The sequence below is a fragment of the Ochotona curzoniae genome, unplaced genomic scaffold (assembly GCF_017591425.1).
Source record: "Ochotona curzoniae isolate NIBS_2020 unplaced genomic scaffold, NIBS_Ocur_1.0 contig_2404, whole genome shotgun sequence".
Taxonomy (NCBI): Eukaryota; Metazoa; Chordata; class Mammalia; order Lagomorpha; family Ochotonidae; genus Ochotona; species Ochotona curzoniae.
In genome coordinates, this window is record NW_024465451.1 from 10,123,576 (window position 1) to 10,138,208 (window position 14,633).

Consider the following 14,633-nt stretch of genomic DNA (forward strand, 5'->3'; position numbering starts at 1 on the left):
TGTAGAGGACTCTAGTGTCTTTAAAAAAAAAAAAACAACAAAAAACAAAAAACAGAGGCTTCTGCTCTCCTCAGGGCTGGCAGTGGAGGAGAGTTCTGGATGCTTCCACTGGAGGGCTGCTGGGCAGCAGGACTGCTGGCTGGACCTCAGCCTCCACCTGGCAGCAGGTGCCTCGAAATCCAGTGAGTGGGGGAGCTCTCCTGGGTTCTGCTATGGCCCCGTGGATGCTGCTGGCTTTGGGGCTGGGATTTGCTGGGTCTCAAGAGCCTCCCTGGACAGTGGAAGAGAGTGCCTGGGGAGTCTTTCTGGAGATGGCGCTTCCCTGAAGGATCCATGCCCTGATTAGACCAGGGCTTGCCCCCATCTGCTGGAGCCTGCTTTCCACCAAAGGCCCACAGCCACTTCCCCGCAGCGAAAAAGTCTGCAACCCAGGTGGTGTAGGCCAAGCAGTGCAGAATAACAAAGCAGATACCTGAGTCCCTTGTCATCTCTGTCCCAGCCCCTAGTGGCTCCTGCCTGGCCAGAGAAGAGGATGCCAAAGAGTCCCCTCAGGCACTGCTGCCTGGGTTCATCCAGGATGGAGAGGCATTTCCAGGACACTGCACTTGCAGTGAGATGCCCCAGGGTAGGGAGAACCCTGGAGGATGGTCCCCCCAGCCCTTTCTCAAAGGGCAGCTTCCCTCTGCCTCCACCCCACCCTGACCTGCGGAAGGTCAGGAATCACATGTGTGCCTGCTCCTCTTCTGGGACAGGATAACACCCTGCATCTAAGATATTGAGACACACACCTGAGCTGCAGCCAGTCCCCAGAGCACATTCACAGCAGCCCCAAACAACTTCCCTCTCAGGGGAAACCCAAGTTAAAGACAAGTCATTCCCCCCAGGTCAATCAGGAAGAAGTGATCTTACAGGGACCTGCCCAACTTTGGGCATTTTGGGTAGCTGGGTTAACAGGCCAACAGTCCACGGCCTTCTTCTGGCCAAAACTCCCCCAGGAGGCCAGGAACTGCCTACCTCGTCCAGTCATTCCCCACCTTCTCCCATCACCTTCCTGGACCCCCACAGGAAGCAGGGGACCGGCATCCCCAAGTTCAGGGGCATCATTTGCACTTTCCTGTTATCACTACTAATCCCACCACTCCAAAGGAATCAAACGCACAGCATCCTGAGGGTAGCCACGTCCATCAGCATCTGGGACTAAACATGCCCTTTTGAAAAGTCCTTCCTGTTTCCCCACTAAGGATAAAGTACGCAGAACCCTCTGCCCCATTTCCAGGAACACCAGGAACACATACATGGTCCAAGTGACAGGTTACTGCTTTGAGAGGGAGCTCGTCCTGGCCCCGGCCTCCCATCCCCACTGCAGATGTAGAAAATGAGGCCCCTCTGGACTGCAGAGCTGAACTTCCCGGAGCTACCCCTACCATGTTCACCTCCACAAGTTCAAGGTTCACTTCCACAAGGAGTGCAAACAACGAGGCCCAGGACATCACCCCTGCTGTCCAGGTGGCTGTCCCTGCTTCGGGCACTTGGTGGTGGCATCTGCGAAGGAGGCCAAAAGTCTTCCCCGCAGCCCACCTCTCCCTGACCTCTCTCCTCTTTGCCACCCATCTCTGGGGGAACCTTTCACCCTTCACCCTTTACCCTAGAGCCGAGGTGGGGGGGTGGGGAGAGGGCACTCCTGAGCCACATTGCAGGAGTCCCAGCACACTGCTCACAGGATCCAGTCTAGGCACTGGGCCCCCCACCAACAGGGCTTCACGTTGGGGGTTCCAAGTGGCTGGGAGAAGTGTCCGTGGGAGAACGCAGAGGTGGGGAGGGCCTGGATCAGGCCATGCTGCAGCAAAAAGGCAGGGGGCTGGGAGCAGGAAGTATTGCTGTGCAGAGCTGGTGACGCGAGCCCAGAGCCAGGCTGCCTGTGGAGCAAGGAGTTGGCGTCTCATCAAGTCTGGGCCCCTCCACCCCTACAGGGACCCTGGTCTGGAAACAAGCAGAAAATAGGGCCCCTAAATGATCATGTTCATGCAGCGAGTGCTGGGAGGTTGAGGAGAACTGGCCACACTGCCCTCCTTCCTCCAGCAAACAGCTCCATGCCCAGCACTTTCAGGCAGGTGTAACCAACAGAAGGCTGCCCATGGTGGAGGTCACAGGTAACAGCCCAGATGGGGGCCATCTCCTGAGCCCACTGTAGAACTGCTTTGGCAATGCTGGCAGGGAGGGGGTGGGGAAGAGCAAATGCCCAGGGAAGCCCCCTGGTCCCTCCCTCGGAGGATCTGGCCGGCAACACTGGGAACCAAGACTCGGTGTGCTCTGCTTGGAGCAGGCACTGGTTCTGCCTTGGGGAGAGCCCAGTCCTGGCCAGGGTGCAGGAAGGGCATGCCGTATGTGCATGACGCTTTCAGGAGAGAGGGGAGAGCTGCCAAGCGGCCGGTGGGCAGGGGGGCGGCAGGTAAAGAGGAGCCCATAGGGTCTTGGGATAGCCAGCTGCAGTGGGTGCTACATTCCTCAAGAAAGAGCAGCAGTGCTGGGAGAGGCAACAGGTAGGACAACAGACAAGTCAGAAAATCGAGAGGAAGCGGCAGGCACGCGCCCAGGTAGGTTCAACCAGGAGCAGCGTTCCCCCACTTGACCCCAGCAGGTGCTTCAGGGTGACATGTCCTTACAACACTCTTTTGGGTTTCTTTGAGACAAGATACAAAGAGACAAGAATTTCAGACTGGGTACTCACCTGGACAGACTGTGTACCCAGATCAAAGAACAACAAAAAAGTCACATACACACAGACACACACATACACACAGACACACACACATACACACCACAGTGTCCACTGCCAGCTGGGGCGAGCCCAGGAGCCAAGAGGCATGCAGCAGGGCAAGGGTCCAGAGAGATATGAAGGTTATGCACAGGGGGGGAGGCAGGGCCAGTTGACACCACCCTTCCCCCACTGCCATCCCGGCCTCCTTTCCTGAGGTCCTTAAGAGCATGAGGGGCTGGTGGCACTCTCTAGGGAGGACTGGGACAGGCGCCGGGTGAGGGAGCCAAGTGTGGAGTCTGCCACCGAGGAGGTGGGGAAGAGTTTGTACCAGCCGGTGACCGCAGCACTCAGGTCCAGCTCATCCAGCATGATCTGGGCCATGCCCATGAAGCACTTGTGGTCCATGCGGCCGTAGTCGCCCCAGACGATCACCTGCCACGGGGGGGGGGGATGGGGAGGGAGGCAGAGTGAAGACCCAATCCACCTCCCTCCCTCCAGCCCTGGTGGGGCAGGCCCAAAAACCTGGTCTCGGAGGAGACAGAGAGACCCTGGGCGCAGACCCAACTGGAGCCTGTGAGTGTACTCTGCGTGTCTATTTCAGCTGGTACGACAGGCCATGGAGGTGGGGCTGCTGCGTGCACACAGAGGAACCTAGTGCTCAGAGAGGCAAGTCCGCCATCGCAAAGACACCTCGCATTTTGCAGCTGAGTCGGGGTCAGAACGTGAGTGCGGATGGCTGCCAAGCACGTTGCCCCAAAAAAAGAGCCTATTGCAATTCCACAACCTCGGGGCACAGCTCTAGCCCTGCCGCTGGCCCACCTGGGGCTCCCGTGGGTGCCTCGTTCTCCCTGGGCTGCTTTGTATTCTCCACCTGCTGGGAGACAAGAATACACTTCTCCATAGTTTTCCAACGTGTATTTTCCTTGCTGAAGCCTTTTCCGCTAAGCCTGGGTTCTAAAGTCCAAGTTTGCAGCTCAAAGGAGCCACCTGAGGAAGACCCTGGCTCTGGCTGCCTCTCTGCCACCCACTAATTCTTAGTACCTGTTTGCCAGGCACTTAGGCCAGGCTGTATACTAGCCACCTCCATTAATCCCCATAATACATTGCCCATTGCTAGTGAGTGTCAAGCAGGAACCAGGGATTTACTACTGTGTCTCAGGCTTCTGGTCCGTGAAATGGGCCCCATAATCCCTCCCCAGCCTCACCCCAACCTCCAGGACCATGGTGAAGTCAGCCCACGGCATGTGGAGGGACCACTGGAATGGCAATCACCTAGACCCTGCCGGCCACAAGCCCAAAGCTCAAGCAAATGGCTTGGTGAGTCAGACTTGCTCGATCAGGATCACATTTGAAAAGTACCTAACATAGAACCTGGTCCTGGGCTGATGTGCAATTAATGGTAGTACCAGGGAGGAGGAGAGGGCAGCTGTCAGAACCTGGCACTGCCTCTCAGCCATGCCACAGCGTCTGCCACCCTCTGAACCTTGAGTTCCTTGAGAGCCAGCTTGAAGCTGTAAAAATATGAGGGTACTGTGGCTTTGTGTGTTAAACTTGATCCCCTCAGTGGAAGGTGCTACAAGGGTGGAAATATAATTGACTGTCAGTTCAAGGTGAGGCTTTGAGGCAGAGGTAGGGGAAGGGTGAGTAGGGTTAGATGAGGTCAAGAGTGTGAACCCAGGAGGGCTGAATCCTGTTGGCTTTGTAAGAGGACCAAGAATGACCATAAGAGGGACACAGCATGGATGCTTCATACTGCCTTGGAACTCTGCCAGCAAGAAGGCCGTCACCTTGAACTTACAGAACTATGAGTGGGGTAAACCTCTTGTCCTTACAGTTATCCAGCCTCAAGCATTTTGTTATAGGAATGAGACCTGGACTAATACAATAGTGTGAATTAATGCATTTTGGTCTAGTACTTCACCCAGGGTAAATTCTAAGTCAGCCTGCTCCCCTGTCCCACTCACCTGCAGCACCTTGCCCTGGGGTCCTTCATCAAAGAGCAGAGCCTGCTGGTACAGGGGGTCACAGCTCTTCTTGGCCATCTTGGTCTTTTTCTTGGCCAAGCAGGCCCCATTCTCAAGCAGGTAGGCCTTGATATAGGTGGCTGTGGGGTGAGGGAGAGCAGGTTGGGAAGCGGTGTGGGAGGAGCTATCATGCCTTGCCCATCCCCTAAATTCTAGGTGACCCTGGCAGCGAGTGGAATAGGAGGAGCAAATGCTGCATCTTCCATCCTCACCTGCCCTACCCTACTCAGCAGCCTGATTTAAGCCATTGGGGAGATAAGAACTTGCTAGGCCCAGAACTCAGCTGTGTACCCCACCCGTTTCCAGTGCACTCCCTCCCATGTACTTGGTCCCACCTGGAAGGGATTTGGAGCCTGGTTTGGGGGTCAGACCCCGGGCTTCGATCACCTCCACCTCCAGCTGGCCACTCCGGTCCGTGATGGCAATGTGCACGTCTCCTGCAAGGGAGAGAAGGGATGGTCCAGGCAGAGCCAGGCTAAGGAGCAGGTCTGGTCCACAGAGGACACTACCACTTCCCCCTAACCCCCCAAGGGAAACAAGATAGAGCAAACTGCACATGCTAGAACTACTCCCAGGAGACCCCATTCACATGGCTGAAAAACACTCAGAGGGTCCCTTGGGGGGTGAGCTGGGGGGCATGACCTTTAAGGATGTGCAAAGGTTGCCATCAGTGGCTGCCCAACTTTCACAGACCACTGGTCACTGGCAGCCTCTACCTTGCTGGGAACAAGGAAGGTGCAGACCAGAGCTTCCCGCATTAGAGTCCGAGGGGTAGGAATGGGCTCTGCTGTCCCTAAACTGTCTCTGTCATTCCCCTAATTGTATGTGGAACAAATATTGACAGAATATCAGAGTGACAGGCACCAGGCAGTGAACTTGCCTAGGAAGGCCAGCAAAGGCCACCTGAGAGTGTGTCCCTACACACTAGACGTGCAAGCAAGGAAACACATTGGCTGTCTGATCTCTAGGTCATTCAAGTGCATGGGCCAGTTTCACATTTACCCAGGGGTCACTTGGACCATTCCTCGGTGTATGCAAGAATCACCAGCATAGCCAAAAGAGCTAGACTTGGGGCTCAGCCTCCCATGTTCGAGTCTCTGAGACATCATACAGTTTGTGTCTGTGTGCTGTGAGGGTTGGAGTTTGCCACATCCTGAAATTCCCCGCCCCCTCTCCAGCCTTGGGGCAGTGGGATCTAGCAACCAAATGACTCAAGTCTGTACTCCCCAGTTTTAGACACGAGGGGGCGCCACACACAAACGTTCAAAGCTGCAAAGGAGTCTGGTGCAGGCTGCTGACTCCTGTCTGTCTCCCATTCCAGTCTAAGGCTGGGAGAAGGAATCAGCCTCCCTGGGCACTTAAGAGCCTAAAAGCAAGAGTAGGAATTGGCCAAATTCAGCCCAGGAGCCAGATGAGCACCCTCACCTGGCTGCTGCTGTGGTTCCCGCACCCCCATCCCAGCCACAAAAGCCCAGGCAAGGTCTCCTTCCTGGGTCTCCCAGAGGCCCACAGCACCTTTTCTGCTGGGTGGCCCACCCCACCCACCCTGGCCCTGAACACTCACTCACCCATGGGTGGTGTCGCAAGCGTCTGCCGCCCCACAATCTGGGCTGGGCCCAACCCATCCAGGAAATCGCTGAACTGGCTCTCAGCCCCGAGCCGTGTGGTGGGGAAGATGAACCTGCAGGAGGCAGGGAACCATGGGACAGGGCCGGTGTCCAAACAGGAGGGATTGGGTGGGGGAAAAGTAGGGGATGCAGAAATTCTGACCCCTGTGCCTCAGTTTCCCTTTATGTGTTCTGAATGCACTCTTCTGGTCAGGGACAGACACAACTACTCATTCCTACACACAGAAGAAAATTATTTTGCTGGGCTAGTGCAATGACATAACAAGTTAATTCTCCACCCAGTGGCACTGACATCCCATTTGGGTGCCAATTTATGTCCTGGCTACTCCACCTCTGATTCAGCCCCCTGGGGAAGCAGTGGAGGATGGCTCAAGTCCTGACTGCAAAATAGAGATGACACCTGTTCTCTGGAGTGTAGTTTGGATAGGGGTGCAAGGAATGTTCTAGAAAGTCCAGCAACAGTAAATGGCAGTTGTTGTCACTGTTGCTGTCTCCCTCCGCAAGGAAAAGCACGCTGCTTTTTCACATCCTCCAGCCTAGAGGGTTTGGGTGTGGTCAGCAGAAGGGGGACACCAGACAGAGGTGAAGTTTAGATCTGCCCAGGGCTACCACGACCAGGCCAGATTCTAAGGTCTCCCAGCATGGTGCATGCTCCAGCTGGAGATAAAAGGCTGACAGGCATGTTGGACAGTTGGGCACAGAGGTTCTCTCGGCCAAGAACAGGCTGGGAGGGAAGAGCAGGTGGTATGTGTGCTTCCCAGAGAGAGCCTGGGACTCTCCCCAACCAGATTCTCCACTCCTGAAAGGGCCTCAAGTCCCAGCCACTCTTACTAGCCATGGTCAGCAATTGCCTAACATCAGAATCCTAAGAAGATGGGATCTGAGAAAATTCAAGAAACTTGGGCTCTTACAGTCATAGGCTCTTAGGAATCAGCACACAGTGTAGAGGTTGTGAACAAAGGCGCGGTCCTAGCAATTGTAGCCATTTGGGGAAGGGGTCTGCATGTGGAGGGTCTCTCTGTAAATCATGATCTCTACTTATGTCACTCTGCCTTTCAAATAAATCAGTCTCTTAAAAAACTGGGATCAAAGCTCACGGGGTAACGCACTCTGCCTTTGCAGGGGACATCCAAGCTTTCTGCTTCATTTGCTACTGCTGGTTTTCAGCCACTCTACCGGTCTTTACTTCCAGCCTGGGAGTTGCCATGCAGATTGGAAACAAAAAAAATCGCTTTATCTAGTCCAGTCTCCTTCTTCTCTAACCCCTTGCAAAACTGTTCATAAAAACTCCGTATCTGAATGCTCAGCCAGTAGGTTTGGACCTGAAAGGATGTGGTGGTTGCATTCTCCTGCCACCCTCCCCACCCAGAAAAGGGCTGTGTGTATGGGTGGTGGCAGGTGGGAGGCAGGGGATCCTCCAGCAGCATGCACACAGGAAGCTGTGGCTGTTTCCCGCTCTCTAGGATGCTCTGTTGGGCCCTGGGGCAGACAGAGATGCAGAGGACCCCAGACATCTCAGCTGCCAACCATGGCCAGGCCCAAGGCAAGGCGCGGCTGCACGCACGTGCCATCCGAGCTGTTGCTGTTGGTACTCCCATCCGTGGACTCGCGGCTGCCCTGGCGCGTGACCCGGCTGCGCATCTCCACGGCGATGCCGGTCTCGGTGCTTCGGCGGATGTTGCTGCGCAGCTTCTTGGTGGCCCCTTCTGTGACCCCAACATCAAACACAGAGAGGAAACAAGGTCAGGTCACAGAACAGACTTGCTGCCCACGTCACTGTCTCAGGAGGGACGCTGGCATGGCTGCAGGCGCAGGGAGCTGGTCTGCAGCCTCCCTACCTTTCCCAGGCCAGACACACAGAGCAGCGCAGGCAGGTGGCTGGCTACCAGGCTGGGATGCTGGGAGATGCCAGGCAGAGTCCCAGCCCTGCAGCCCTGCAGCCTCACTGTCCTCCTCTTGGGACTCCCCTGATGCCACCTTCCCTTTCCCTCTCATCAGCAGCCTAAAAACTCTTCTACCCTCTCCCTTCTGGAAAGTTTATCTTCTCTATGATTCTCAGATTTACCTTCCTTCCTCCATTTACTTGCCCACATCTCTAACACTTTCTTAGGTAAGCCCTGTTTGCACCTGACCACTCCCAGGCGTGGCTTCTTGAGGTGGGTCTGAACATGAGGGATGTGGAGGGCAGGTGTGTGGGATTTATTTGAGGGGAGATGTCATTAGGAAAGCTGGACTATGGAGAGGGTCAGCTAGCTTGAGGGCTAGCATCAGGGTTGAACCCCAGAAGCCATGCAGTCATCCCACCCTGTGTCCCTGCCCAGAGGCCCCCTCCCCAACCTTCCCAGGAATCTGGGGCCCTTCCCTCTCAGAGCATCACCATACAGCCTTGGTTTCCATGGCAATCTCCTCGACATTGCAATGCAGTCCCTCCAGACTGATTGGGAGGAGGCGGGGTGGGGGTGTATACAGGGTAAGGGTGGGTAGGGACTTCCCCTGCTGAAGCTTGGCTGGGGGACAGACGAGATGGAGAGGGCGGTGGTGCTTATACAGCAGCCACTGTAGGCACTGGTTAGAGACCCAAGCAAATGGAGTGGAGTTGTTTTCAGGGATGGGGAACAGCCAGGGGTGGGGCAGGCAGTACAGCCCCAGAGAGCAGTGGGCAAGGGGCTGGTTACCCTGGCAGTCTTCTCCCCACCCAGGACCAATGGTGAGCAGGGGAGGGAAAATCCAATCCCTCACCTGGAGAAGGAGAACCTCATGCCTCTACTTATCTCTCGGGAAGTTCCCCAGGGGAAAGGAGCTGAGAGGGCTGGACTCGCCAGTGGAGAGGATGTTGAGAGGTGGGGAAGAATATGAGTGGGGGTAGGAAGAGAGGTCTGCTCTAGAATCATCTCAGCCACTGACTTACTAGAGTAGTTTGCATATCCAGGAGTCCACAAAACTCTCTCTCTCTCTCTCTGTCTCTAACACACACACACACACACACACACACACACACACACACACACACACACACAGAGTCCCATTAAGGGCTGGCATTGTGGCATAATAGTTTAATGCCAGCATTCCAAATGGGCACCATTTCCAGTCCTGGCTGCTCCACTTCTGATCCAGATCTCTGCTAATACACCAGGGAAAGCAGTAAAGAATGGCCCAAGTCCTTGGGCCATACACCCATTTAAGAGTCCCAGAAGAAATGTGTGATTCCTGGCTTTGGGCTGGCCCAACTCTGTCTGTTTCAGCCATTTGGACAGTGAACCAGCAGATGGAAGATTCTATCTCTTCTTCACCCCTCTCTCTAACTCCTCCTTTCAAATAAATAAATATTTTTCTAAATAGAGTCACATTAATTTACACATATTTCTTTCACAGACATAAGCAGACACCTGAGTTTCAACAACCATAAGTACAAATAAGTCCAAGTTTAAGGTCACATGTATGTTTACATCGTCACCGATGGTCCTACCAGGTCTTAGTCACATGCAAATGTGATCTACTCTGTCACATGCAAGTGACCTTCACACTGTAGCAATCCAAGCTGAATCTACCCACTCAGTCACAAATGGTGTGTGACCCACCACACACAGAGCAGTGGGAGCCGTGGGGAGTGCTTCCTGTCCCTGGCTCCTAACTGCCACCTCTGCTCTAACCCAGTTAGAAATCAGATAAATCTGTGGGGGCTGCCAGTCACCTTCCCTCCCCCTCATATTTCCATTCTTTTAGAGCTTGGGAAAGTTTTGGCCCACTCGGAAGCACACTGATTTCTCAGATAAGACTTGCCCAACCCAGAGTGAGTCCTGGAGTTGGGGACTCATAGCATCCTGAAATAGCAAAGACCCTTCAGCTAGGACCCACTCTGCTTGCCAGAGGTCTGACCACTCCTAGAGTTGGGAGCAGCACCCCTGGCCTACAGTCTCCCAGTCTCAGATCTGTTGCTTCTCAGTGCCTTCCCACACCCCATCTATGTGAGATGTGACTCAGCAGAGATTGCTGTGTCTTTAGGGCAAAGAGAAAGGTCTTGTAAGCCTGGATAAAATTCCTCTGTTGACTTCATACTTATAGCCTCAACCTCTGTTGATCCAGGGAATAAATTTATGTAGCTTCTCTCTTGGGGAGCCTAGGTCAAGCTGCTTGCAGACATTCAGTAGTCCCCAGGGACTGAAAGACTCCAGAAACCGTTCTGTCTGCTCCTTCACAGACGGGCAGAGGCTGCGGTAGCAGTCACCGAGTCATCTTCTGGAATGATCCAGAACCCTCTCTCCAGCCTCTCTCCCTGGTACTGAAAAGATGAGCTGCACTTAGGCAAAGGATGGAGCCCCACTTAATGCCAGACCAGCATTCACATGGGTCCTGAGACCCTCCAACCTCTGACCTCACCCTCCCTGATGCCCCCACAACTTAGAGAATATTGGATCTGTGAGGAAACTGAGAAAGAACATTTTTAGCTCCATTTTACAGAAGTTGAAACTGAGGTCTAATGGGGGACACTGATTTTTCCTATGTGGAGTTACAGAGCCAGAACTTGGCCTCTAAAAGTATCAAGGACATTCACTTCGGGCAGCCCAAGGAATATACAGGAAGGAAGCAGGCATGGAGCAGGGAGATTAGAGAGGAAGCTAGTGCAGTAGCCCAGGCTGGATGATTGTGGGCATTGGCCTGGGACATAGGCTTTGCAACAAAGAAAGATGGCAGGGAGGATACAAGGAGACCAGGAGAAAAGAGACCCTTGTCCAAGGGCGAGCCGGGGCCAGAAGACCAGTCCATACTTCGCAGCTCTGCAAGGCACAGAGCAGTCCTGCCTGGGGGCAGCAGGAGGCACTCTTCTGAAATCTTCCCTGGGAATAGTTTCCTGGGGCGAGTCAGCCCTGCAACATCCCTCTGACACAAGACATCCCTCTGACACCAAAAGGAGCTCCTCCAAGGGGAAGGAACTCCAGATAGGGGAGGAGCATACTGCAGAGAAAGGGTAGGAGGCAGAGACCAGAGAACTCACTTCTCTTCAGGCCTGACCGTGACCAAGGGGAACAGTCATGGTACTGATGCTTAGCACCAATGTCGGTCATGGGCCAGGAGGCAGGGTGCCCCTGTGGTACCTGTCACTCAACCCTGGGCAGCTCTACAGGGCATGAATGTCACAGACACAGAAGCAGACTCAGAGGGGCCAGGTGACCCTCCTGAGTGCCCCTCCCATAGTAGAGGCCAGGCCAGGGCACATGGCATGGCTCTGGGGGCCGCTGTGAGATCATTTTCCGGTAAAGTGCTTTCTCTCCGGCCTTGGGAGGCATATTGATCAGCTGAGAATCTCGCACAGGGATCTCAAGGGGCACTTCCTGCCCGGACATTCAGCTCCGGGATGACTCACAGGTCTCTGGCCAAGTCCCCTACCCAGACCCCAGACCCGTAGCTGCACCGTTTCAGACCACAAACAGTCCAGAGTCCTGGCATCACCCATCTCCCTCTCGAGGCAAAAGATCTTTCAGGTGTCTCCTCCAGACCCTGTGTGCTGGCTGTGAAGTCTCAGCAGGTCACTGCAGCATCTCCCAGGGACTCAGTCCCTGACCTTGACTGTGGAAGCAAGGTGAGCACAAAGGCTCCGGGTCTCAATATGCATCACTTTGATTTCTCCGCTGGGTCTCCTGGAGCTAGACTCCTGTAGTCCAATACCTTCTTAGCCTCCTACTCTATCCCTGACCCCTCCTCACAGCCCTCCATGTCCAAGCCCAGCTTCTGGAGCCACACCCATACCCCCATCTACATCTTCACAGAGCTCATGCCCACCCAGGCATGCACTAAAGGACACCTACAGCTTTTCCCTGGAGTTACAAACCTCATCCTAGTTCGATTGTTGGAAAAGACCATCCCATGTGCCCTTGTCAAGGGTTTTGTGAAAATCGATTTAAGACCAGGAAAAATACACCTTCCTCCATGCCACCACCCCATGACCCCACTATCTCCCACTATCCTACCACTCCAAGCCTCAAGTGCAAATCTTGATGCACACTCTCCCTGGATCTCCTGGTGCCCAGTCCCTCACCCCACTCCAGCTGCCTCTCTGAAGGCTTCTTGGGGAAGTCGTTTCTCTGAGCAAAACATGCGGGCAGAGATTTGAACAACAACAAAAAAGAAGCATTGAGGAGCTCTTGGAGACACCAGGATCCTCTGTGATGTGAGGTCCAGTGTGATTGTGCGACAAGGAGGGTGGGTGTCCTGGTCTGCCTTTGGATTCTGTTGCTAGGTGTCTAAGAAGGTTCATGGTGGTTCTTAGGATGCGGCTGTGAAGGTGTGTGTGAATACATGTGTGTGCACTTGTGTGACAAGTCTCCCACCTAGGTGTACACTCTGGGACCTGTGTTCATGCAGCTAATGTGGCTGGCTTTCTCCTGCAACTGTGGGCAGTGTACACAACAGTTGTGCTTTCCTGGCACTGTTGAGTAGCCAGCATGAGTACTAGAATATTCTATGTGTGCTCCTGTGCAAGCCATGAGTCTTTACGGGACTTTTCTCACTGTAACCTTGGAATGTGCACATTCCATGGGGGGTGGTCACAGCATCTGTATGGCTACTGGTACTTAGAAGGCTGGAAGATCACCAGTAAGACAACTTTTAGAGGATGGTGTTGTGACACAGCAGGTCAAGCAGTCACCTGCCTCCTGCATGGGCACCAATTTGAGTTTCAGCTGCTCTGCTTCATATTCGACTTCCTACTCATGTGCCTTGAACAAGCAGTGGAAGACAGCCCAAGTTCTTGGGCTCCTGCACCCATACACTATACCTGGATTGAACTGCAGGCTCCTGGCTTTAGCCTGGTCCAGCTCTGGCCATTGTGACTTTTTGGGAAGTGAATCAGCAGGAGGAAGATCTGTCTTTCTCTCTTTAGCTCTACCTTTCAAATAAATTAATATATCTTTATAAGAAGGGAATACTTTGAGAAGGAAGAACTATGTATGTGGAAACTGCAGAGTGGCCTTGCACACTGCTGGGAACATCAGTGTGCGTGCAGCACAGTATAAAGGCTGACTTCCTACTGTATATTGCAGATCTGACTCCCAGAGCCCCAGAGGGTTCAGGGAGCTAGTGCTTGCCCCAGTCCAAGTGCAAGTCCAGACAATCCCTGCAGATTCTGTCCCGGCCAAGTATGCCCAGACCCAAGCCCCAGTGCCCCGTACCCTCACCAGGCTGGGGAAGCTGAAGGGTACTCTTGCTCCACTGAGTCAGGCCCACGATGGCCACCATCTTGGCGCCCAGGCTGCTGCGTCTCTTCTTGGCTGTGGTGGTCCCGGGTCCGCTCCCAGCCTGCTGGGATCCGATCTCGCCGCTGATGCTGGAACTCCGCACCACGTTCCTGGAAGTCCCAGCCGAGGCTGGACCTGGCTCCCCGTTGAACATGGTCCCCGGGGTGGCAGGGCCTCAGGCAACCCTGAAGGTTGGGAGGGAGACAAAAGGATCCCACATCAGACTGACAACTCTGCTGCAGCCCCTGGCCAGATGACCTTGGGTGAGTCACTCAGCTTCTCTGAGGTGGAAAAGATGCAAGGAATTCAGTTCAGTCAAGGGTGACACAGAGTCCCACTCAATGAGTAGGAGTACCCCTGTTAACACATGGCAGAAAGAGCCAAGCAGGTGACTGGGTTTTGCAGAGAAGAGCTTCTGTGGAGTCAGATGTCTGGGGTGAGTTCCCAGGACTTCCACCTGCTAGCTTTGTGCTTGGGACAGGGCACACTGGGGTGGCAGTGAACAGCTCAGAAAAAAAATGAGAACTCAAATCACTTCTTCCTCAAATGGTTGTAACAATAAAATTAATCAAATTAGGCAGAGTGTGACAAGTTCAGAGAACAACCTGGGTAGAGCATCCAATAAGTGCTGGGGGTGCTTTCATCATAGCCAGACACCAGAACGGCAAGGGGACAGTGCAGGGCCACAACAGACTAAGACACCTACAATGGTTCATGTCAGAGCAACGGCTCAAGCTCTGAGGCTTCTGATTCAGCTCCCTGCCAATGTACTTCAGGAAGGCGGTGGAAGGCAGCCCAAGAACTTGGATCCATGTTCCTCAAGTGGGAGACCAGGGTGGAGTTCCTGACTTCCAGTTTCAACCTGGTCCGGACCTGGCTGTTATGACCATGGGAGTGAACCAATGGGTGAAGAACCCTCTCTCTCCCATGCACTCTGTCATTCCGCCTTTCAAACAAACCTTAAGAAAAGAAAGAAAGAAAGAAAGAAAGA

General features: G+C 54.1%; 1 protein-coding gene across 1 annotated transcript; it reads right to left on the reverse strand.

The window, feature by feature from the left end:
- Window positions 1–2,750: 2,750 nt before the first annotated feature.
- On the reverse strand, window positions 2,751–13,796 carry RIMS3 (regulating synaptic membrane exocytosis 3). The gene is made up of 6 exons (XM_040974444.1): window positions 13,583–13,796; window positions 7,975–8,116; window positions 6,351–6,463; window positions 5,118–5,219; window positions 4,723–4,862; window positions 2,751–3,190 (listed from the first exon to the last, which is right to left on the reverse strand). Exons 1-6 carry the CDS (start codon window positions 13,794–13,796, stop codon window positions 2,978–2,980), a joined length of 924 nt encoding a protein of 307 aa, XP_040830378.1. The 3' UTR covers window positions 2,751–2,977.
- Between the last annotated feature and the right edge of the window lie 837 nt (window positions 13,797–14,633).